The 27,652-nt window shown below is 38.7% G+C and overlaps 1 protein-coding gene across 19 annotated transcripts in view; it reads right to left on the reverse strand.

Moving 5' to 3' along the window:
- Positions 1–27,652, reverse strand: part of LOC126297424 (inositol hexakisphosphate and diphosphoinositol-pentakisphosphate kinase) — a 507,792-nt gene that overhangs the window by 338,538 nt on the left and 141,602 nt on the right. For 7 of the 19 annotated variants that reach the window (XM_049988235.1, XM_049988234.1, XM_049988229.1 and 4 more), the window contains exon 2: positions 7,608–7,714. The exons of the other annotated variants lie outside the window; for them this stretch is intronic. In XM_049988235.1, coding sequence (XP_049844192.1) covers positions 7,608–7,694 — 87 coding nt within the window. In that variant the 5' untranslated portion in view covers positions 7,695–7,714. The remainder of the gene's footprint in view (positions 1–7,607; positions 7,715–27,652) is intronic. 19 annotated transcript variants of the gene reach the window in all.

Consider the following 27,652-nt stretch of genomic DNA (forward strand, 5'->3'; position numbering starts at 1 on the left):
ACACTAAAGATTTCTTGTGCATGCAGGAAAACTGCATTCATTAGATGCAGTACATGCCATTTTAATTTATATTTTGTGTGCACCTATGAAAAATATCATCCTGCAACTTGGCGAAAGCACATACGATGATTAATCATACATTACCCTCATACTCTGGAATATTGTAACTTATTGTGTTTTTGAATAAAGTTATTTAAACCTTCATTTACTGATGTTTGACTTGGGCTTTCAAGACTGACCCTCGTCTTTTAAACCTGTGTCTGCAGATCGAAGCATCCAGGTGCAAAGTTGTTCTCTGTACTTTACCCGATTGCAGGTACATGGGATTTCAGAGATCATGACAGGCATACATTTTCAAGAAAACTTTATGCACTTGGTCGTTTAGTTATCAGTAACTGTAAATATAGTATCTGTTGTGATGATAAAAATTAGCGAGCAGCCAAATAACATTGGAAAATCAATGAAACTTCATTCAAATACAAGTGTCTTTTTGTCATATTATCTTTCAAATGTAAAATCCATGAAATAATATGACCAGTGTTGAAAAAAAGTATAAATTTAAAGACAAAAACAGGAGAGGGACTCAATCCAATGATCCACTGATTATGCAGATCCAATTCTAAGCCCATGACCAAAGCACACTCTTGCTCAGGGTCACAACACACCACTACATTACTGCTGCATAAAACTTCTCTGGTGATTTTCTCGAAATCATCTAAGTAGTACACCTTACTACATACACATTGTGTTGTCCCAGTTGACTACTAAATGTGTGCAAAGTTTGCAATATATTCATGGTCTGAACATTATGGCCCTCCTTTGTGAGATATAACTTGTAAAAATTTCATGGAGTCATTTCAAATTATGGAGTACTTTGTTGAAAGAGTTTCAATTTACTGCAGAGCCCATGATATGGTGACACACTCTGCAGTGCATACACTGCATGCACTCAGACAAGAATAATATTCTTGAGTCCCCTTGTGAGTGTAGAAGCATAACCATCACAGTCATTCACTTTTAATCCATCTGCGTAACCAATACAGTCATTGACTTTTGATCCATCTGCATAGCTGCACTTCAAATTGAGGTAGTCATGAGGAACTGAATAGAACAGGCAGCTGAGAATACAGAGGTCCGCATTTTTGTTAGAGCCATGGCAGAGGTTCATTCGAATTGTAGGACTGTGACCTTGCATAGTCTCCAGTCTTCCATTAGCTGGTCTACCCATTTTTGGATATTTTGTACTCAGTCTGAACTGTTGTCTGTGAAAGACAGATGATGGTTAGGCAGCTGGGAAATTGTGATCGAATTAGCCAAGACTTGCTGGTGCTCGATCTTCAGAGCTGGAAATACAGCTTCCACCAAGAGGCTATTTACAGGGCTCGTTAGGAATGTTCCAGTTATCAAACACACACCACTGTGGTGGACAGGGTCTAAAAGACTCAGTACTGATGGATGGTGCCAACCAGTAGGCAATACACAAATAGTCCAGGTGCGGCAAAATTAAAGCTTTGCAGAATCTCAGAAAAACTGTGCAATTTGTGACGTGAGATGTACTGCAGAGAAATCAGAGTATTAAATTTTCTCATGCAATTTGCCTTGAGCTCGTGAATATGTACTCACTATGTTAACTAACACTATGTGATCAAAAGTATCCGGACACTTGGCTGAAAATAACTTAAAAATTCATAGCGCCCTCCATCGGTAATGCTGGAATTCAGTATGGTGTTGGCCCACCCTTAGCCTTGATGACAGCTTACACTCTCGCAGGCATATGTTATATCAGGTGCTGGAAAATATCTTGGAGAATGGAGGAGAGGTATCGATGTTGGTTGGTGAGGCCTGGCACAAAGTCAGCATTCCAAAACATCCCAAAAGTGTCCTATAGGATTCAGGTCAGGACTCTGCATGCCAGTCCATTACAGGGATGTTTTTGTAGAGTAATCACTGTGCCACAAGTCGTGCATTATGAAAAGGTGCTGGATCGTGATGAAAGATACAATCACCATCCTCGAATTGCTCTTCAACAGTGGGAAGCAAGAAGGTGCTTAAAACATCAATGTAGGCCTGTGCTGTGCTAGTGTCATACTAAACAACAAAGGTTGCAAACCCCTTCCGGGAAAAACATGACCACACCACTCCACCACCACCTCTGAATTTTACTGTTGGCACTACACACACTGGCTGATGATGTTCACCGGGCATTCGTCATACCCACACCCTGACATCGGATCGCCACACTGTGTACTCGTCAGTCCACACAACGTTTTTCCACTGTTCAATTGCCCAATGTTTATGCTCCTTACACCAAGCTAGATGTTGTTTGTAATTTACCGGCATGATGTGTGGCTTATGAGCAGCCACTCAACCTAAAATCCAAGTTTCCTCGCCACCCGCCTAACTGTCATATTACTTGCAGTGGATCCTGATGCAGTTTGGAATTCCTGTGTGATGGTCTGGATAGATGTCTGCCTATTACACATTACAACCCTCTTCAACTGTTGGTGGTCTCTGTTAGTCAACAGCAGAGGCCAGCCTGTACACTTTTGTCTATACGTGTTCCTTCATGTTCCGTCATTATCACATGGGAAACAGTGGACGTATGGATGTATAGAAGTGTGGAAATCTCGCATACAGTTGTATGACACAAGTCACACCCAATCACCTGACCACGTTTGAAGTCTGCTCTGTCACGATGTCTAATGACTACTGAGGTCGCTGGTATGGAGTACCTGGCACTAGGTGGCAGCACAATGCACCTAATATGAAAAATGTATGTTTTTGGCGGTGTCCGGATTCTTCTGATCACATAGTGTATTGTCAAATAAAAGGCCTAAATATTTGATGTTTCAATAACTTCAATGCAGCATCAAAACTATTGACAAAAATTTAATATTCACAAAAAGTATGTTTGTGAATGTTCAACCATAAATATGTAATTACATCACACAAAACAGCATTTTCCTTAAATTACAGTTTCATAACCTGTAATTTTAAACAAGTTTTTCATGACTTAACACAAGATTGACTGCATTTCAACTCCAAGCATTTGTGTCTACCACATGAGTTAACTTCTGTAACATTCTTTTCTGTTTAGTCCATGACACCTTAACTCACATTAGTATGACTACTGCATATGTTCGACATCAATATGCAATAATCAGCCACAGATGGCAGGAGGCAGCATTAGCATTGAAGGTATATAAAGCATGACAGGGGAACATGGAAAACAGTGCAGTAGTTACTATAATGCAGAAAAGGAGCAATAAATCTGGTGTCCAAAGGGGCATGATCATTGGCTTTAGGACCAAGGGTGAAAGCATTTGTGAAATGCCTAAGTTTGTAAACAGTTTGCCTGATGCATGGTTAAAATTAAACTGTGCATGGCAAAATGGCTCTATCTAAAACTGGAGCTGAGGCAACTGAGGTACACCATGGGCCATTGATTACAGGATAGAATGACAGCTATGGAGATGTGTACATGTGAACAGACATGCAACTGTTGCCCAACTGTCTGCCTAGATGAACCAAGAGGCTACCAACAGTGTCTCCTCAACAACCATCCAAGGAACGTTGCTGTGTGCGTGCCTCTGCAACAGGTGCCTGGTTCATGCGCCCATGCTGACTGCTATTCATCAGCAATGAAGGCTGGAATTTGCATGTCAATATTGCAACTGAATGTCCACTAAGTGGCGACAGATGGCCTTTTCAGATGAATCATATTTTATGCTCCATTGTATAGATGACCATTGGGGTGTGTGAGGTGAACCATCTGAAAGCAAACACCCAACAACAATCGCCGAAGGATCCAGGCCACAGAGCAGGGAGCATTATGGTTTGTAGAATGTTTTCTTCATTCTGGAAGGCACAATCGATCAACAGAAGTACCCATCTATCACTGGAAACCAAGTTTACTCCAAAATGCAGCCCCCCCACCCCCCCTCAGTACCATGAAACTACCAGCAGGACAATGGAACATCTCACACAGCTTGCAGTGTACAGGCGTAGTTCGATGAGCACTAGGATCAGTTTATCATATTTCCCCATCCACTAAACTCTCTGGATTTAAAGCCAATCAAGAATCTGTGGGACCACCTTGATCGGGTTGCTCATGCCTTAGATTCCCAACTGAAAAAGCTGGCAAACGCACTGGAATCAGCATGGCTCCACATCCCTGTCAGTACCTTCCAGAACCTCACTAACTCTTTAGCCGGCCGCAGTGGTCTCTCGGTTCTAGGCGCACAGTCCAGAACCGTGAGACTGCTACGGTTGCAGGTTTGAATCCTGCCTCGGGCATGGATGTGTGTGATGTTCTTAGGTTAGTTAGCTGTTGAGTCCCATAGTGCTCAGAGCCATTTTTGAACTAACTCTTTGTGGTTATTCAGGATTGTTGGAAAGTGGTCATCTTAATGTGATTGGACACTGTATTTCCACAGATTAATTTAAACTTGCTATATATTCTATCACCCAAAGTGCAGTATATACAACTACTAGTCTTCTACCCTGTGAATATTCCCCCCTCCCCCTTTTCAGTACATGAAAACTTCCCCACTGGCTCCTACCCATCAGCCAAGACATCTAAAACCTCTCTCTGATGATTACTGAAATCATGAGCCGTCTTGCAGTACCATCTGTCACAATGTTGAGAGGTGGTATTATAGGCCAAAACATGACAAATGTCCAGTAAACAGGGTTTTAAAATGCACACCTTAATAGAAGAGAGCATTTTTCATCTTCACTCCCATTAAACACATTTGTTCTACTGAAAAAGTGCTCATAGCTCTTAGTCTATATATTCTCTTTTCCTTGTTTTGGTTCACACTACCGTCTCTCGAAATATGAAATCCTTTTTTAACACCCTATTTATACATGCTTTCTAGTTTTATTTCAGTATTAAATACCTGTGAGTATAACCAACACTGGAAACTAGCTGCTAAGATGGGCAAATCTGGAGTATGATAACAAAAACAGTTATGTTGAAAAATTCATTCTGAAATTTGCCCCAAAGTGTTTATATGAAATAACAAATCCAAATCCACAATAATCAGGCAAAGATAATAGAATATGAATGCTGTGTTATAATTATTGTGCCCATTTACAGTCTATATGAGTGGTAAAGTCTCATTTAGATAAAGAATACATTCTTATATAAGCAACTTTTCTGATGCCTATTTTCTTTTTTGCTCTTTTTCTTTCACAACAAAGATAAATCAGTGAATACTAATAAAAATACTGACACCATTTATAAGTGTTTTTCTTCCTTCTCAATTTGGGAGCTCTTCATATTTTAGTTTAACGCACTAGACATTGTAAGTGTGTGAACACCAGTTCACACAGAATTTTTCTTTGTTAGTATTTACATAAAAACTACGAAGATACAGAAGAATCTTACTTAATCAACTAATGACAAACATGATTTCTTACAATCTTTTCATTACCAACAATAAATTTTTAACTACTGCTCTACTGATCCCTCACTCTTCTGTTTAATGCAAACAATGCAGCGCTTGTACAACACATGGAATATGCATCCCATTAGATACAATGTAACATTGTATTTATTTTAAGATGCTTTCTTATTTGTTGATTTTTCCCTTTTGCCTCATCCCTTAGGAAAACACATAATGGAGGTGAGACAAGGAATCAAACATGTGGCAAGCATGTTATTTGGTGAGGCCAACAAAGAATGGAAATTAGGAAGGCAGAACAGTGGTAATTCAGTGATATAGATGGCAGGACAACAGGAAGTGGACCTACAGATAGAGGCAGCAAAATGCTGTAACTGTCATCCTAAGATAGATGGTAGGATAACAAAGATAGTCGAATGGTAGGCACAAGACGGCGTCACAGATGGAGGTGTGTTGGGTAGGGAGCACGTGTCAGCTTCAGAAATATATGCTAAGCAGATTTATATATAATCTGCTTTTCATAACTATGCAAAAAGGAGCAGCAAATATACAGAATAGTTCTATGGAAATCCCACGGCACAAAACTAACTCATTTATATTTTTACATTCTACAGTTACTATTTTAATACATTTGTGTAAAAATGTAAAATCTCTATCAAAATATTCAACAGAGACAACATCACTTCAATACCTGTCTGCAATCAGACAGGCCATGAACACAGCATTTAACATCAAGTATTTGTGAAACAGTTGCTAACAAAAGAAATTTTGAGATATTTAAATCGTCTTATTTCCCACTGCAACTACCGACTTCAAACACTTACCATTAATCTCATGATGTTTCTAAGATGCTTATAAGTATAAGAAACCATCTTTGATCACACCTGGTGTATGGTGCCAATGAATTCAGCCTAGTTCTTTTCTAGGCTCTATGAAAACATGTAAAATGAAGCAGTCCTCAACCTCAGGATTGGTTTGAACAATGCTTTATTGAGTGTGTAAATGTAGCTTCATTTGACATTTTGCCTAAAAATTTTGGGCAGTGTTGTTGAAATAGGAGAGTGCAATGAAACGTGATTCAGCATCATATTTTAATGTTTCTTTGCCATACAGCTCCATACAGTCTGCAGCAAAACCAGATTGTCTCAATGACACTGTGGTACTAAGAACTCACACCAAATGATGGGTAATCTCTTCTATGTTTATACATATACAAGACCTATCTGAAGATAAACTTTAGGAGTACAAAACCAATAATGACAATAAACAATAAAATCATTTTAATATCATATGGATGCCAGCTGCTTTGCAATTGCATGACCAACAAGCCTTGTTACCAAGAAAATGTCATCTACTGACAAAATAACAGTGCTTATAGTATTGTTGTACTTCATATTTATAATCTCATCTGACAACCTTCAATAATTTAGATGTTTTCAAACACTTACAACATTTTACCTTAAGGTGTACTTCTATAGAATAAACTTTAATATCCAGGATGAAACATTCACTTGTCAGCCATATTTATGTGTATGTGGTTTTGAAAAATTTTGAAACTCCCGTCAGATTAAAAGCATGTGTCAGACTGGGAAGAAGAGCTGAGAACCCTGGCAGCCAAGCAATGCTCTTATCGACTGGCTGTCCAGGCACAAAACAGGTATTGGCAGAGTAGAAGCTGTGATAAGAGAACTGACCACAAAAGCAAGAATGTAAGTTTGTGTCCCAGTCTGAACACAGTATTAATTTTCCAGGAAGTTTCAAAGATTTCAACTCTTATTGTGTTAAATGACATGTATATCAACATACTCTGGCAAAATCTAACACTAACACAAAAAATAATGAATTGGAAAGGAATAACATCAAGAGGGATACACATGAATAAACAACAACCAAGGCAATTGGATAGAATTAAATTATTAAAAAACTAACTTCAACACAATTTGTGGGGGGCCACTGTTTTTAAAAATACAGTCACAAAATGTCTCATTACAGGTAACAAATCTAAATAAAAATAAAATTAGTAGGTGTATGTACACAAATGTTCTTCTGGATAAGCAACATTTATGCATATTATACAGGAGAACAGGTACAACGTTTGTGTGACCTCTGCTTACATTACACTACAGCACTAACTTCATACAAATACCCAAAACCCACTACCCAATGAGAAAATACAAATATCTTAAATAAAGCACCTACTTCATCTTGACAGTAGACAAGATTGTCATCCCTGACAATCCACTCTCTGAGTCTCCACCAATCCTTCCACCATAACCACTCGTCCATCACTCTCCGTTCGTTAAATGCTACAGATGTGACATTGAAATTCATGTAAGCAACCATTTATCACAAATGTTTGACTGATTTACTTTAATTAGCACTTCATTTATGAACTTCACACTTAAGCATTCATTTACAACACCTGACAACTGGAGACCACAAAAAAGGCTACTCTCAAATTCTCTCCAATCATTTACTTGCAACTTTTGTCTTCAGCATTTACACTAAATTAAGAGCTAATAAAATAATACTTAGAACCTTGCACAATTTCAAAAGAAAACAATATTGAGAAATGAACTAGTAAAATTGTATAAATAAAATCAAGAGTCAAAACTATGGCATAGTCATCATTAGGGCTAGGATTTTTATAATAGGGCATATATTTTCAGCATGACCACCATGTTCCTTAAATACACACAAATGATTGTTATGAAAAATCTAAATTAATTACCGTAATTTTTGAAGTCATACTTATGGATATATGGCCATTTCTCTGAGGCTGGACATACTTCAGTAAGTAAATGGTCATATTCATTATATTTTCACACTTTCAAGAAGCAAAGAACATTTATCATGTAATATCTTTCTTCTGTGTCACCTCAATTTGTTTCCTGAAAATTGGCAAATATATACCTTCCTCCCCTACTTTCCTTTAATTTGCAATATGGACTTTACCCTTACTCTATGTATGAACAGGTAGGTGCTTAAGACATTCTAGACCCTGGACTGCAGACAAGTGTCTCATTTTGTTATTCAGTCTTGAAGTCAGAAGTGTGTGAAACTTAGTTCAGAAAAAAATGACTAATAAGGAGCAAAGTATTCAAGTCAAATTACAACAGTACATGTCTCAGTTCAGTGAGAAAGTATTTCTGACTTATAGATAAAATTCTGTATTGTAAACATAGGAGTAACTGCAGAGAAGTCATTTAATGTTCAGCAGCCCGTGGCAACAGAAGAACACAAACTTCGGGTACAACAGATTGAAAACGGAAAAACATTACTGCAGATGCTCCTAAGGGAATCCCACCAATCTCATTCACCATTATATGAAGAACTTTGTACAGTCTTCCTGTGTGCTAACATTCCCTTCAGTAACCTGAACCATTGAATATATATCATAAATTCCTAGAAAAATGCACATGAAAATCTTTTCCCTATTCTTCCACATTAAGAAATTACTATGTCAGCAGGAGCTACCTGAAAGCAATGCAAGAATTCAGACAAAAGGTCGGGAATAATAAAATATGGGTAATCAACTGTTGAAATCACAGACTCTATGTGGAGATACATTGCAAATGTCACTGTGGAAACTTCGGAAGAAGGCAATCCATGTGAAAAGTTTATCAGAAACTGAAAATAAAGAAAAAAAGTAGTTTTTTCCAAGATTAGTAAATCGTTTGACAGACCTACGCATACCATGTGGCCGGAAGGTATAAAGCATGACGATGTATTACTCTTTGTAATGGATGCTGAACCTTATATGGAGAAAGATGCCAATTCATTAAAACCATTATACAGTAAAATAGTGCATGTGACTTGTTTAGCTGAAGCCTGAAGGAAAGTTGCAGAAGAGATTTGTAGTAAATTCAGTGATGTTGACAAATTTATTGAGTGTGTCATATAGGTATTTTTGAAAGCCACTTCATTTGTTGCAGCATTTAAGTTGTTAGCTCCAGAAATTTCCTTACCAACTGTTTCCCATTTTGACCACATGGGGGTTCTGGGTTAACACCTGCCACTGTTACTGCCACTATTCAATGTTGTGAAAAGCACCATTGAATCAATCGAAAGCAGTGAAGCCTCTTCAATTGGACTAGAATTAAAGTATAATGTTGAAATTTCAGACAAACGTCTATCCATAAAATAAAATTTTGGATTTATTCCTACCACCATAACTGCTTTGGAGCAATCAGAAGTGCCACCAGTTATGAAGGTAGAACAAGTGATAAAAATGTGAATAAATCAGATGCTGTTCTGGTAAACTGGAACACGAAGTATCAAAGAATATAGGGAAAAGAACAATGAAAGGACTCATACACTGTGTTCCATTTCAAAGATTTTACTGGGTAAAAACTTCTCTTTTAAACATTTAGATTTAGATGCAAATGATTTTCTAGAACAACAACGCTTTGTTCACTGACAATAGGAAATCATTTTTATTTGAAAATTTACACAAGGAATTCAGTGTACATTGCAATTCAGAACTCATAAATTGAAGTAAAAGTGAGGATGTATGGGGGGAAAATGTCATACCACAACTATGTTCTAATAACGTTAATAAAAAGCATACACCATAACATCAAATGCCATAGTTTAACTTGCTTCTCATGTGTTTTTTTATTCTTAAGTAAATAGTCCATTACCATAAAATGAGTTACAAATTTATTTTACATCATTTCAATATTGTTAGGTCATAGTTTTATGTTATTGTGTATATTTCTGTAAAATTTGTTTTTTTTCATAACAGCATTCTTTGTGCATATTTGGTGATTTTTTTGGGTCATAAAAATCCTAGTCCTTGTCATCATTGTGTTTACAAATGGAAAACTATTGCAAGTGTCTTTGTTTACATAAATGTCCTTCTCATAATATATACCTCAATTCATAGATGCCCATGAGGAAAATAAGAATGTAACACTTAGTACAACACAATTATAATACAAGTATGAGCAGAAAGTCTGCTGCAAACTCAAGAACAAAGACATGAATACACAAAACATCAGAATTTGTACAACAGTTATCTGTTTTTGTGGTTTCTTTGCGAACAATTTTGTAGTTTAGCTACAAATTTTAAACTATAAAATTTGTAATTATGTAAGTATATTCATGTTGCCAGCCAGAAACAAATAACTTCAAAATTAGACTGCTATATAAACTTTCAAGTACATACACAGTATTATTAACTGCATTTTGGATAACTGAAGCTTACCTACTTTTTCATCATAATAAGCACTTTAAACTTTAAAGGATTTCTGAGTTATGAGGAATGCAGCCTAAATGATGAGTAACAATTTGATCACATTCAGTGCACAGTTTTCAAAGTTTTATTTACAGTATGGAATAGGCTTATATAATTAGACTAGTAACATGATGGTTTTAGAGTACACCATGTCAATGTTTAATTAAAATATACTTATTGCAAAAATTAATTATTATTATTATTGGCTAGGATCATTTCCCATATTCCCTCTCCCTAACAGCCACAACCACAACCACCATCTCTCCTCCTTCCCCACCACTATCTACGTCTCCTCCCACTACTCACTATCTCCAATCTCATTGAGTTTAACAAAAGGAACCAATGTATGTGCAACACAATTTAGTATTTATCTCTGTACCTCTACATGTTGAATATCAGTTTGTAAAACAGTACAACAAATAAATGCTCAATATTATATTCCTACTTTGTTTCTGATGAAATATGGTTTTATCTTATAGCTATGCACGGCAGTTATGCATGGAAAACAAAAAGGATTTATTCTGGTTGTAAACAGTTTATGTTTACAGTTATTTTAGTTGCATGAGGAAGTAAGCAAACAATGTTCTAGTGATCTTCAGTCTTAAGAATGGTTTGATGCAGTTCTCCACACTAGTCTAGCATGTGCAACCTTCTTCACCTCTGCATAACTTCTGCAGCCTACATCCATCAGAACCTGCTTACTGAAGACAAGCCTTGGTGCCCTCAACAACCCCCCTCCCCTCCCCCCCTCCTCCTCCTCCTCCTCCTCCTCCTCCTCCTCCTCCCCCCCCTCCCCTGCCACAAATACCAAACTGAGAATTCCTTGATGCCTGAGAATTTGTTCCATCAATCAATCCCTTTTTTCAGTCAAGTTGTGCCATAAATTTCTTCTCCTCCCAATCTGATTCAGCACCTTTCCATATGTTACATGATTTACCCATCTGATCTTCAGCATTCTTGTATAGCACCAATAAGAGTACATTATTAATTAATAATGATTCTCATGGGTCTAAAAGCCTGTCACTTATTTGATAGACCACTTTATTAACATTAGTACAAGTGGTTATAAATATAAACTTACAGTTACAGTTGAAAATGTCACAACCTATACATATGCATACATCTCAACTCCTAATACCTTCACTCTCACATGAGACATCACCTCTGGCACCAAAACTAGTTTCACATAAGTAGTCAAAACTCAGCTGCTAAGTACTTTCAGATCATCTACTGCACGACTGCATCAAAGACTTTAAATTTTATCTTCATGCCAGTTCAGTGGTTTTATGTAGGGCAAATAGAAGGAAAAAAAGGAAAACATTGACAATTTTCATTATACTGTGCTCAATCGTAAACTGTCAGTTTTTCAAATTGGCGGCCAAAAATTGTTAGCTGATGTTCGCAAAGTTTTATACAGAGACACTGTGCCACAATTCCCTCTAGATGCTCAATTTCTTTTCAATAAAAAATAATTCTGTGATTTTAATACATAATAATCCTATTACCATGATCCATGATGATACTTGCTCAATTTAAAGATTCATGGTCAGATCAATGTTTTGTAGTGATACTAGCAAACTCAGAAATGTTTTGCAATTGCTAATTATGTGTGGGAATAGAAAATATGTCCTAATCCCCCCCACCCCGCTCTCTCTCTCTCTCTCTCTCTCTCTCTCTCTCTCTCTCTCTCTCTCTCTCTCTCTCTCCCTCCCCCCCCCTCCACCTCCTCCCCTCTCTCTCTGCCTATCTCCTCCTCCCTCCTCTTTACATCCATTTTCTCCTTCCACCTTCTATATCCATTTCCTCCACTATCCTCTGGCCATCTCCTCTCCTCCCCACACTCTGACCTTGAGTTTTGTTGATTGTTATTGCCAATGAATCTGACTGGGAACTGAAGCCCGTTAAAGGAACAAAGAAATTGTGTTAAGGAGTATGACAGATCTCTCTTGCTGCTGCATCTGGAGATTTTTGACGTCAATGACATTATTTCACACAGGTTTAATCTACGAATGGGGAGGATTACAAAGTTTTGGACAGTTCCAGTTCCATAGTAGGATTCTAATCATATGCCGATAAGCCAAAAATACACTTTTGTATTGTGTATTTAAATCGGTGACCTAGAAACGACGGAGAGGCTTCATCACACCGTAGCCCTCAGTTGTTCATAATCCCACAGCTGTCCACCCACCCCACACCACACACCCTTGTAATAATAATTGGCAACCACTCACAATGTGGCAGAAGCACAGGCCTCATGTCATGCAAATTGTAGAGTGTCATCTAATAACAAAAACTACATCGATACCATCTACAGAAAATGCAGACAATAGTAGCTGAGAGCTACCCATGATGATGCATGACAATGCAATTTACTGTGCTATGCACTCCAGCCACAATTCTTGGCTTTGGTGCTATCCAATGAGCAAAGCACACTGACTAAGATCATTGTGAAATATTTCAGCATATACTTGAGCAAATGAAAACTCATGTATGCAAGCAGTTGGATGCAATCGGCAGTGTACACAGATGAGGTGGGATAACTTGTGAATGAGTCCTTGATCTGTATTGAATTGCCAAGTAGACTAATAGGAATATAGGAATGATGTATCTCATTTTTTGTAGATCTTCTACCTACTCCATCAGATGAATACATACAATATGGTGACAAAATGATGGAATATCAGCTTACTTGGATGCAAACAAGTACCATCTAGGCACCAAATAAACAAATTGATAGTTGGCAGAGGAGGACTTGTTCTGTGGCTACCATAGTTTTAATGTCTTACACTTTTTGACTGTTTCTTGTGGGGTACTAATTAGAATATCGTGTATGCTAATTTTGAGGTATCACATTATAGCCTTATCATGCCAATCCATCCCTTGACTGAAATACTAAATGCATTTATCTGATCGCATGTATCAGTCTGTACTGTCACCAATGTACACACTCAAATTTAGCTGGAGGTCAAAATTTTGAGTCCCTTTCATAATTCACTGCATGCTGCATGGTGTGACACTATTATTGGGTTTCTTAATGAAATGGAAAAGCAATAACCTAGCACTATATCCATTCCATTCTCAAACTCTGACAGTCCACAATGTCACACCAGGAATTTCCAGATATTGGTTCCTTCTTGAAAAAGAACAGTTTATCATCTTCCTTCACAGCATACTAAGCATCAACAGAATTTTTAGCACAACATGTCAAATATACACTACTGCCCATTCAAATTGCGACACCATGAAGATGACGTGCTACAGATGCAAAATTTAACCGACAGGAAGAAGATGCTCTGATATGCAAATGATTAGCTTTTCAGATCATTCAAACAAGGTTGGCGCCGGTGGTGACACCTACAATGTGCTGACATGAGGAAAGTTTCCAACGAATTTCTCATACACAAATAGCAGTTGACCGGCGTTGCATGGTGAAACGTTTTTGTGATGCCTCGTGTGAGGAGGAAAAATGCGTACCATCACATTTCCAACTTTGATAAAGGGCGGATTGTAGCCTATCATGATTGGGGTTTATCGTATCGCGACATAGCTCCTCGCATTGGTCGAGATCCAATGACTGTTAGCAGAATATGGAATCGGGGGGGGTTCAGAAAGGTAATACGGAAAGCCCTACTGGATCCCAACTGCCTTTTATCACTAGCAGTCGACATGACAGGCTTCTTATCCACACGGCTGTAACAGATCGTGCAGCCACATTTCGATCCCTGAGTCAACAGATGGGGACATGTGCAAGACAACAACCATCTGCATGAACAGTTTGACGACGTTTGCAGCAGCATGGACTATTAGCTTGGAGACCATGGTTGCAGTTACCCTTGACACTGCATCACAGACAGAAGCGCCTGCAATGGTGTACTCAGTGACGAACCTGGGTGCATGAATGGCAAAATGTCATTTTTTCGGGTGAATCCAGGTTCTGTTTACATCATGATGGTCGCATCCATGTTTGGCAACATCGTGGTGAAAGCACATTGGAAGCGTGTATTCATCATCGCCATACTGGCGTATCACCCAGCGTAATGGTATGGGGTGCCATTGGTTACACGTCTCTGTCACCTCTTGTTCGCATTGATGGCACTTTGAACAGTGGACGTTACATTTCAGATGTGTTATGACCCGTGGCTCTAACCTTCATTTGATCCCTGTGAAACCCTACATTTCAGCAGAATAATGCACGACCGCATGTTGCAGGTCCTGTACGGGCCTTTCTGGATACAGAAAATGTTCAACTGCTGCCCTGGCCAGCACATTCTCCAGATCTGTCACCAATTGAAAACGTCTGGTCAATGGTGGCCAAGCAACTGTCTCGTCACAATACACCAGTCACTACTCTTGATGAACTGTGGTATCGTGTTGAAGCTGCATGGGCAGCTGTACCTGTACACGCCATCCAAGCTCTATTTGACTCATTGCCCATGCGTATGAAGGCCGTTATTACGGCCAGAGGTGGTTGTTCTGGGTACCGATTTCTCAGGATCTATGCACCCAAATTACTTGTAAATGTAATCATATGTCACTTCTAGTAAAATATATTTGTCCAGTGAATTTCTTCTTGGTGTAGCAATTTTAATGGTCAGTAGTGTAATATAGAAGACTGCGCACTTAACTTGTCCAGCAACTACCCAATATTTAGTTGCAATTCCAGGATGTAATCAAATTTTGGTATCAATGCACTTCTTGAGCCACTCTTTGACACTGGCTCCCAATCTCTTCAACATTGCTCTGTCAACCTGAATGACTTCCACACGAACTACTTCCTTCTATTCTTCAAGTGTGTGTGGTTTATGCTCATATTCACATGACTTGAGATAACCCCACAAAAAGTAGTCACACATGGACAGGTTTGGGGAATGATCAGGCCAAATAATGTCACAGAACAGGGAAATGACACAACCATGAAAAACAGTCCAAGTTGCTTCCATTGACATTCTTGTTGTGTGGGCTGTGGCCATATCCTGCTGAAACCAAACTTGCTGGATAGGAATAGGTTTTCTTCTTAGTCCAGGTATGAAGAATTCAGTGATCACCTGTCTGTAATATTCTGACATTACAGTTACTGTGCTCCTGTTATCATCTTGGAAAAAGTATGGACCAACATCTGTACCGGTTACAGCACAACAGTCACCTTGGGGCTATGTAATGGTCTCTCGTGCATTAGTTTTGGATTTTCACTGGCCCAATAACAACAGTTCTGCTGGTTTACCACACGGTTCAAATGAAAATGAGTTTCATCACTCATAAACAAAAGAATGTCATTTTGCTCAAGTGCAGCCTCTATTCCTTGAGGAAAATTTAGCTGCTGTACATAATCTATAGGCCTCAACTGTTGCACCATGGCTATTTTGTAGGGATGATATCCTAGACCAATATGCAAAATATGCCTGGCTGAACGATTACTGAGATGCAGTTCAGTGGAATATCCCCTAACAGATTGATCAGGACTACTGATTGTGGCTTGCCGAACTCTTTCAACATTTTCTGCAGTGGGTACTGAGTGTGGAGGCCCAGACAGTTTTATATTCATCACTGTTCCTCGTACATGAAATGATTCAGTCCAATGTAAAATGTTGTTGTGAGTGGGGACACTATCACATCTCGCAAGATTGCAATGGTGTTGAAACTCATGCTGAACTGGAATTATAGACTCATTGTGCCATTAGTAGACAAGGTTAGATATAATATACATTGTGTTTCTATTCCAGTTATAAATGGGCACTTCAGTCAGTGGCCCATACAGATGTGTAATGTGTGACAGCGCTTCATTTGTAAGAACATGAGATGATTTACAGTCCACAGCTCCATGACCTTGACTAAAAAAATGCCAGGAGCTACCAAACACGAGATCACATCAGTCCATCCACTCCTACTACCTGAACCTTAATACTACCTGTTCTAAAAATGTGTTCTTTCTGTGTCACCCTGTATTAAAATAGTGAGTGTTCTCCCCCCCTCCCCCCCCCCCCTTGCTGATAGCCCCAAAATTTTATCCAGCGGAATACATATGTTACCCACAAAGCCACCTGAACAGGGAGGCAGCACCATCATGTTTACAGAGATGGGAGGCAGCGAGAGCGTAAACTGCAGTATTCTTACAAATGAAGTGCTGTCACACATTACACATCTGTATGGGCCACTGACTGAAGTGCCCATTTATAACTAGAATAGAAACACAATGTATAGTATATCTAACCTTATCTACTAATGGCACTTCTCTGGAAATATCCATATAATTACATTCCCCAGTGACATTGCTATTTTCCATACCTATGTCTGTCGATTGTCATCTGCCATTTCAGTCACAGATGATAATACTGGATGATTATATTATCACACACTGTTTTGGTGTTAACTTTTCAAGTCACTGCAGTAAAAGATACAGTCACAGCAGCATCAGCAACCTGACTGTGCGGTCTAGTGGTTGGTGTTTTTGATTTGTAACATCAAGGCCCCGGGTTTAAATCCTGATGAATACCTCCAACATTTTTTCTGGTGGAGGTCCTCTCTGTCTTATGAGGCCAACAAAGAACTACTCAAATATGAAAGAAGCAAAATTGACACCTAAGTCACTGAAATGGCATTGAGTCAATATACTTGCACCACGCTAGGTAATACATGATGTCTATTTACTACCAGCAAATGCATAAGCTGTTATTTTTTCCAACTGGAAAATGAGATTCAAGATTCCAGACAAGTTCTATAGGATTTAGATCTAGATGTTATAGCAGCAGTATGAAGGAACCATCTTCTTGCAAAATATCATCAACTGAATAAAGAGAAGATTGGAGCTCCTTAATCTCGAATGTATGGCTTTCCTCATCTATGCATTTTAAATTTTTCTTCTGTCCCTTTCTACATGGTAGTCCAAAGTTTTCCTGTTGCAAGCCAGAGAGAAGTGACCACAAAGCAAAACTCTGCATTCACAACAAAGAAGTGTTGTCTGGGGCTGTTTGACAATACTCATTGCACAGAGTCACTTTGCAGCATTTATCCAGTGTAGAGTGCATGAATCCACAGTTCATCTAAACAAACCACTGAGTGCTTTAACTCTAAAGAATCATTTTTTCATTTAAAAATTAACGTAATGTGCTTTTTTTTCTCACAGGTAGAACAGTGTATCTCAGTTTCTTTGCTAGCCTGGAAGTCCAGTACCATGTGCCGAAATTTGTGAATTTTTGCAAAGATAGTTTTCTTTGTAGTGTTCATAATACTGCAGAAATTGCTCTCTAATTACTACAGTTTGCAGATATGGAATTCAGAAACAAGCTTAAGAGACATTAAAACAGAATTTGCACACATTGTTAAAAACAACATTGTGCCATTCATCCCTCTGGTTTCATCTTTCACTGCACCACCAGAGGTAGGCTGAATGCTGCTAATGGGGGAAGGAAACCTGCCAAGCAGCACATTTGTTTGTAGTGCAGATTCTGAGAAATGATTTCTCACAGTTCCTGCAGACTGACTAGGTACAGTATTTGTCCTAATTTGTGTTAAATTCACTGTGGATCTGGTAACAGCTGCTCATCTGATGTAACAGTCTCCATGCTGACACCATTCGAAACTGAGATGGTGAGCACAGTCAGCTTCCTTGGACTCCAGTAAGACACCGATTGGGAGCTGAACTTCAGTGTAACAAACTGGAGAGTTCTATGACATGTCATAAATACAGTCTTAGTTAAATTGATTTTAACTGCATGAATTGTCATCAGAGACACCAAGATACAATCTTTACTAAGCTAGTATGATCCACAAAATAGAGAAATATATCCATCTCATCAGACCCGGTAAGTCTCCCTCATCCGCAGTTTTGGTCAACTTTTCCAAACTCAACCCATTTCTTAAACTGCACAAATCCTTTTCCTTCACCCCTCTTCATTTCCATTTCAACTTCTCTGCCAGAAGAAGGTGCCACTGGCTCCAAAAGCTTGGAAATTTCAATACCTTTATATGTCTTTTCTCCTGCTGCCACTTGGTGAGTAGATTTTTCATCTATCCAATTAGATTATATTTACAAAACAGAGAAAACTGTTTTAACAAGTGAAGTGCAATCAATATGATCTTACTGCTTTTGTGTCCCTTATGTGGTTTCCAGTTCATTCATGAAATACTGAATAATTACTGTTCCTGGCCTGTATTAGCTCACACAAATAAGGCATTTCTACATCACATGTTTCAATTTTTCATTTTTCATTACAGGCTGTCATTTTGTACAAATTAAAGTAACCTTTGACAATGAAACAGTAGAACACATCATGACTGAACACATTATTAGAGAAAAACAAAGTGGAGAAAAACACTATAAGAAGGGTTAACAAACATTAGTGGTAGTTTCAGTGTTATGTGCTAATAAATGTTACTCCTGTCTGTGTTTGATACCTCTTGGAAGATATGTAAACAGAAAGTAAAGATACATGTCACAAGAAAACAGATTTACAGTAACATACAATACATTTAGGAGCTAGGAACTGAGATTTGGTTGGGACCACATAGACTCAACATTAAGCACACAAGATACAACCATTAAATCATACTTCACTAAACATGAACTACATCCATTTTCCATAATCTCACAGTAATGCAAGTCTAAACCATTTAAGTAGCAAAATACAAAAAACATTACACAAAAGAAAGTGTACATTAATAATAATTTGGACTGACTGCACATGGTCACAAGGCTTGGACATAAAAATACTTAGTCAACCACAAACACAATAGACACATCTTCCTTTACATATTGTTAGTAACGAAAATATAAAAGTAAAATAACACTAAAACAATGGGATCCTCACAATATTCAAAAGAATGTACAATGTCAAAATCAGAGTATACATGGACAGTATAGTGACAGTTGAAACCTTCACTGGAATTAAATTGCTATTTACAACTATGTACCATCACTTGTTGACAACTTGATATAGGACATGTATACAGGAATGTAATACTCATGAGAGTAATGCTATGCAGAGAGAAAGTGGAATAAATGTATGGAATCAGCCTTAACAGGGAGTAACACAGACAGGAGTTGACAACAGAAGGAAGAGTACACACAACATTTATTCTCTTTGACAACTAGTGCCTATCTGAGGAAGATTATCTGAGATGATATCTACTTGTACAGGTACATGTAATGGTTGTGGACGTAAATACTAACTGACAATCCAAATTATTAACTCACAATTGCCCAATAGTTTACAGCAGAGAAATCGTCAATTAAAGAACTGACGAACTTTAAGAGAGAAAGTTACATACTGTAAAAATAAATAACTAGAAATATAATACTTAGGCACATTAGTGTAATCACATGTTAAACCTCTCATCAGGGCACACATATATCTTTTAATATTTAAAAATTATAGCACTAGTAAATAAGAGTGTACACAATCCAAATTGATAAAGCTCTAATGGACATAAATTCTGACTGTGGAACTCAGTGATGATGACTGTGACAACAATGACTTATGTTATTGTTTTGTTTTTTATGGTGATTTAAGATGACTGGCAGGTACACACATGGAAACAAAAATCTATTCAGGTTATTCATTTTATACATATTAAAAGATATGTCGGCCTGTACCACGTTTTCCTCTCACATTTTTATTTTTACTTAAATACTAATTTGCATACAACTTGCCTTTCACCTTCGTTCTTTCTTTGGTTTCCTTGATCAAATTGTTTTTGCACTTAATTACATGAATAGTCAGGGGCAGCAATGCACTTTTGTTTCAACTCTGCTCTGTTAGTCGGGAAATCTGTCATTACTTAAGTTTACAGAATTTTGTATCTTGTTGCTTTTGGCTCATGGGAACCTCCAGCTTTAGGACAGAAACAGGGTTTCCCATGGGCCAGGTAAACTCATGGAAACTCAGAAACAGAGTTCACTGCACCTGCAGAAGTAAATACAAGTCATCCCTGCCAGCCTAAACCATGGTTTTGGCACAAGAAAAGCATTTTGCCGGACAGGTCGACGGAGCGACCAGATCACACAGTACAGGAAGGAAGACTTCCTTGTGGCCTAAGTGACATCTTGCAGAAATTACTGTTTTGTCCTGTTGCAATAGCTGTGCCTGAGAAAATTTCCACTTTCAGTTGTCCACAAGAGGGACAGTCCAAAGGATACACAAATTCACGAGAGGTCCCAGAATACTTGCCTCGCCGTAAGAAATTGGTTTTGAATCTTTCCCAGGTTTGAAAGCACATTTGTGATTAGCATTTTGGTATCTAAATTGATTGTGGGCGACAACAGGCTCAATTCCAGTCCCCTCATTAGTATGACCACTAGGCCTTTTCAACAACTGGGTGAATAAAGTGTGCCAAGTGGAGACACTGAGATTTGATGGGACATGAAGAGTTTTTCTGATGGAGATTCATGGAGACTTCTCATTGGGCACTACTCTCGGGACCACCACAAGTTTGATAAGCAGATATAGACCTCTACTTATACTAAATCACCAGAGCTTGATTTAACAGTTCACAGGACCTACATAAATTTCTTGTGATTACACCCGAGATGATGACTGCATCCCATGGCCACAGCTACAACAGTCTGCCCTATGCCAACTCACAGCACAATGTAGAGCAACATAATGCATTCCAGACTTAGTAAGTACGCACTGCAATGAGATCGACTGACAATAGGAATTTCAGCTGTTTGAGGACAGACGGTTTCATTTCTACAATATAGCTTCCATTAATCTCTTACTGCAACATGCGCTTTATGCAACTGTTTGCATACTTCTTCCTTTTTCTCTCACGTTAAATTGGAGAGGGGGGGTGGGGGGGGGGGGGGGGACTTTAATTAAGCACCTATCGTGTATCATCTTTGGAATGATGAATAATTTCTTTAAGATTATGCTTATAAAGACTATTTCCTCCTCCTCATTTGCACAGTGATGTTTATTAATTTCACATTCTTGCTTTTTTTTTAACATTTTGAGGAAACCATGGCAAAATTTAAATTGCTAGTTCTGACAGTAATTTAACAAAAAACTTTGGATGCTACTTGAGTGTAAAAATTTAGCTTCATAACTATTATTTATCATCAGAAAGAGTATTCTCACAGATAATTTAAGAATGCAGAAAAAACTGATGATAAGATCAGAGCAGGGTAACAGATGTTGAATTAAGCAAAATTTACCGAGTACCATTGTGGAGCTACAGCATGTACATAATCATTTAAACTGAACTGTGAAAGTTATGTAAACTTTAATTTCTAATCTATGGCTGATTACAGATGTGAAACTTTACAATTGAATCAACTATGCTAGAAGTACCAAAGTGTCATTAATTAGTTAAGACAGTAATCTGCACTACAGAAACAGCACTGCAGTAAGTTGTCAACTAGTTTTACAGTCAGGTGCAATGTTTTTAATTATGAAATCTAAATACAATGTTTTTTATGTATGCATTTATAGACAACACAAATGAATGTTCATTCTTACAAGCAAATTGGTACTGTAAACTAGAACACTTATGAACAGGAAATCAAATTTTAAATCTTCATTTTCTTTTTCATTGTGTGTTGCAAATTATTGCCATCAGTTTCAAAATTCTTGTGATCAGCTCTTTAAAGATGTTGGCTGGTATTTGTTAAATGCAGTTTTTCACAGAAGCCCACCCAAAAAATCCTAATAGTGTTAAGTCAAACAATCTGGGTTGTTGCTCTTGGGCACCACTGTGCGTTAATCAAATGTCACATGATAACCGGAGTGCAAATTGCAGTGGAGTGCCATCATTTTCATACAATTTTTCTCGAGGTAGAGATGAATATCTCCAGGAGTGTGGTTGATATCAATAGTAAAAATTGTGAACAATTCTGTCCATTTTAATGGGGAGATTCAATTAAATTTATCATCTACATTACCTGCCCATAAATATACCAAAGTTCTTTCCTTTCCTTTTGAATGTAATGGGGATTTTCAGATGCCTTTTGCTGATAGCTGTGGACATTAAATACTTCCCTCAATATAAAAGTAGCCTCAACTATGAACAGCAAACAACTGAGTAAGTTCACATTGTTGGGACACAGTAACTGCATTAACACCAATGCACAAGAATCTGTTCACCTTTGATAACCTACTTTTGAAGCACGTGCCTTTTTGACGAGGTAAGGATGCAAACTGGTTGTATTTGTGGCAGCTCAAACAAGCATGACACCAAGTACACTGCTGGTTAAAAGCAAAGTTTTGAAATGATGCCACACCTATTTATGAAATTCAGGAGTCCGCACTGTTCTTTGCCCTCATGCATTACCCTGTTTGGGTGCATACATGTCTATTTGTCTCGAGCACCACAGATGTTGACTGCTGGTAGCCTGCTGTTCAGAAAATTCATTGTAATCTCATGCTCCATAAGTAATGTGAATGGCAGTTCACTGTTAGTGCAACTGTGCATGGTAACAGTCACTATACAGTACAACATACACATCCCAAAAAATGTAATATGCAGTAACATGACCACAGCAACAGCATACAAATACTTGTCAAAACCACACAGATTGACACATCAAACTCCATTTGCTTGGAAGAAAACTTGCACTTCACTGACTGACAATTTACCAGGGGCATTGTAGGTCTCTTCAAAAACTGTGACATTTGCTGTTGACACAGATCTACTGTTACAAAGCGAAAACACATCCATATCACACACAGCCAGAAAATATGTAACAGACTTACAACTGATCCACAGTGAACAGTTTAAGCCTAAATCTTACAAAGAATCTTGTTATACAATTTAAAAAATCTTACATGTAGCAGAAGTATAGATCAATGGGTACACGCTTGATGAGTTACATCCCTGGGCTGTTAGTACGCCTATGCGTACCTTCACTCAATACTGCCCTATGGCATAATATTCACAATCAACACTCCTAAGGTAAAAGAGATTTTGTGGGTGTACTGTTATACTCCCCTAGTGTTTTGCCAGCAGTGACAGACATCCTAGCATACAAATAATTCTTGCTGAAAGACAACCGTTTTAAACAGCAATAGGGTATGAATGCTGTTCTTTCCTGTTGTTTCTAAATGAACACAAAAGATGGTATTACAGCATAAGTTGCTTAACAACCAGGTTTGGCTGTTTGCTTGTGATCATAATAAGAAATGCAGCTTTATTAAAGATGTCTTCCAAGCCGAAAATTCTCACAAATGTCACAAATCTATTTGATATGACTGACCTGTGCATGTTATCAATGCAGAAATGTTATATACTGAGATACCGATATCTACATATACATATGGCAGTAGTATCACATACACAAGGTATAAAAGAGCAGTCAACTGACACAGCTGTCATTTATACTCAGGTGATTCGTGTGCAAAGATGTCTCACAGGATTATGGGTGCACGATAGGAATTAACAATCTGAACATGGAATGACAGTTGGATCTAGATGCATGGGACATTCCATTTCAGAAATCATTTGGGAATTCAATACTCTGTAATTCACAGCATCAAGGGTGCGCCGAGAGTACCAAATTTCAGGCATTACCTCTCACCACAGAGAACACAGCTTCACTTAACGACCGATAGCAGCGACATTTGTCTACAGTTATCAGTGCTAACAGAGAGGCAAATCAATGTGGAACATGTGATGAACACACCCATTAGGACAGTGCAACAAAATCTGGCATTAACAGGCAATGACAGCAGATCACTGACATGAGTTTCTCTGCTAACAGCATGACATTGCCTGCAATACCTCTCCTGGGCTCGTCAGTTGGACCCTAGACAACAGGAAAACCATGTCCTGGTCAGATGAGTCCCAATTTCAGTTGGTAAGAGCTGATGGTAGCATTCGAATGTGGAGCAAACCCAAAGAAACCATGGACCCAGGTTGTCAACAAGGCACTGTGCAAGTTAGTTGTGGCTCCATTATGATGTGGGCTGTGTTTACATGGAATGGTCTGGGTACTCTAGTCCAACTGAACCAATCATTGACAGGAAATATTTATGTTCAGCTACTCGGAGACCATTTGCAGCCATTCCCAGACTTCAAGTTCGCAAACAATGATGGCATTTTTACAGATGACAATGAGCGACGATGTCACCGGGCCACGAGTGTTCACGATTAGTTTGAAGGACATTCTGGACAATTAGAGAGAATGATATGGCCATGCAGACTGCCTGACATGGGACATAATTGAGAGATCAGTTTGTGCACAAAATCCTGCACTGGCAACACTTTCGCAGTCACAGATGGCTAGAGAGGCAGCACAGGCCAATATTTCTGGAGGGGGGACTCCCGATGACTTGTCAAGTCCAGCCGTGTCAAGTTACTGCGCTATGCCAGGCAAAAGGAGGTCCAACACGATATTACGATATTAAGAGGTATCCCACAACTTTTGTAACATCAGTGTACAGTTATTAATAATGTCATTAAGCCCAAGCCGTAGCAAATCGCATGTGTCACTAAAGTGGTCGGGTGTCAGTTTTCAGTTCACTGGTAGAATACTAGGAAAATGTATTCAATTCACTAAGTAGAGGCCTACAAAGCACTTTTATGACCAATCCTAAAATATTGCTCAAGTGTGTTGGACCCATATTTAAAATCATGAATCTATCTATATATATACTAAAAAAACCCACATCCCTCTTCTGTAAGAACTGCACAGACAAGATATGCCTTAATTGCAGTTCACATTAATAGTTTACCTAACACAGTCTGCTCGAGACAGAATCATTTTACTAACCAATTTAGGGCATTTCAACTGCATCGCAGTTCAGATTCTACATTAAACTGTTGGCCCCACCCTTCTGTCAATTTACCGGTCGAGGGAAGATGAGGCATTCCACTTCCGATAGGACTTAATTAGCAAATTACTTTAGTGTTCAAACAAATCTTCCAGTTGATGAGTGCTTTTTCTTTACTTTATCATCATTGTGATACAGATGGTTATTATGCCAAAATCTTAATTATCTGTGATACCCAACATTCACCACTGTATATAACAGTAGTTACTGAAGTATGGACAGACCATCTGGTAATACAATATTGGCAGCACTGACCTGTCTTCAGCTCAGGCATCCTTTGTTCAACAAAGGTAAAAACCAGCAGCTCTGGTTGAGCTCCCTACTGTGCTTGTCATTCAGTACTCCATAGGGAAGCATTACACCCTCCTCACCCTCCTGCAGCACAGTTTGAGAGATCATCAGAATAGTGCCAGCAGCATGCTATTGTTTATATAGTGAGAAGTAACAGTGTTTTAATGTACCTGTGAAACTTCCTAATAGATTAAAACTGTGTTCTGCATGGAGACTCGAGCCGGGGACTTTTGCTTTTGTGTACAAGTGCTTTACCGACTGAAAAATTCCAGCACAAGACATAATCTGACCTTACACCTTCAGAAGTAGTCCTCGTTTGAGTTAGTGTTTGTATCTACATGACTCCACTTCAGTGCACACACAATTGCTAGGCAGAGGGCTCATAGAACCACTTTCAGATTATTTCTCCACTGTTACACTCTCGAATAGCACAATGCCAAAATGAAGACCAAAATTTTTCTGTGCAAGCTCAATTTCTCTTATATTAGTGCGATGGTCATTTCTCCATAGGGGGCATGGAGTCAACAAAATATTTTCACATTTGAAGAAGAAAGAAGATTATTAAAATGTTATGAAAGATTTCTCCACAACTAAAAATATTCTGGTTTTAATTAAATTACTGCCACCCCAACTCGCCTTGTGTGTGTGTGTGTGTGTGTGTGTGTGTGTGTGTGTGTGTGTGTGTGTGTGTGTGTGTGTGTGTGTGGACTTTCCATGTACTTGACAGTGAAGTTATTGGCATGGTGATACTCTTTAAAAGTAACAACTGTGGATAAAATCACCAAAATTGTTATGAAACTTCCTGGCAGATTAATACTGTGTGCTGGACCGAGACTTGAACTCAGGACCTCATCTCCTGTGTGAGCTGGTGGATGGGTCATGTGTCGTGCTCGGGTAGCTCTGTCAGTAGAGCACTTGCCCACAAAAGGCAAAGGGCCCAAGTTTGAGTCTCAGTTCAGTATACAGTTTTAATCTGTCATGAAGTTTCATATCAGTGCACACTCCACTGCAGAGGAAAAATTTCAGTCTGTTAAAACTGTTGAACACAGTCAGGATGAAACCTACAAAGCAAACCCATGCACACTCACTGCCACCTTACTCACATTTACTCATGGAATCACTGTATCTCACACACCTTAAGACAACAGAGAAAGGGTGGACGGTGCCACACCAGTGAGTAAAACACATGTAAAACAATGGAGGAGCTAAAACAATGGGGCAGGCAAATGATGTTTGGATACGGTCCTGTTTCAGCACTGCTCCTACTGGGTAAATGACCAGAAATCCTCCTGATGGCTCCCCATACTTTTGTAGAAGAAGTGGAATGGTTGATGCAGTCCCAGAACACTTGCCGTGAACTTTTATTGCTCCCATTAATTACACATCAAGCCTTGGTTCTTGTGACCCAAAAAACCTGAGATTGTCTGCTGTTGGGCAGTACTTAAACCGTCAAAGAGCCACATGGCTGTGCCGTACCATTGAGCAGCATTCACCAGTCCACCGAGGTACAGGCTGCCTCCTAAGATGACATGAAGACATTGGGATGGATTAGTCAGTGGCATGATGGATCACTTGCATAATGTGGTCCACTCATTCCTGGACATTGTCGTGCTGTTCAAAAACAGCCAGCTAGCCAGCTGCATGAACACTGTCCAGTTAGCCCTGTTGACCATCTATTCTGTTGGATTCCATTCAGGAAATGCTCCATCCAGTAGGTGGATCCACAGTGGGAAGTGGTCACTCAATTAAGGCCATCAGTTGCTTCCAACTGAAGAGAGTCTGAGGGCGATCCTGTAGCAGCTGAGAAATGAGTAGGATTGCCTGTATTTACGTTGCACGGCTCCTGACAGAACACACAGTTCTCCAAGACTTGACCCCTGGGGCAAGTATAGGTCAAGCCTCGTAAGACATTATGTGCATTTAAATCACCCAGTAGGAAAAATAGGTTGGGC

The sequence above is a fragment of the Schistocerca gregaria genome, chromosome X (genome assembly GCF_023897955.1).
Source record: "Schistocerca gregaria isolate iqSchGreg1 chromosome X, iqSchGreg1.2, whole genome shotgun sequence".
In the NCBI taxonomy this organism is placed as follows: domain Eukaryota; kingdom Metazoa; phylum Arthropoda; class Insecta; order Orthoptera; family Acrididae; genus Schistocerca; species Schistocerca gregaria.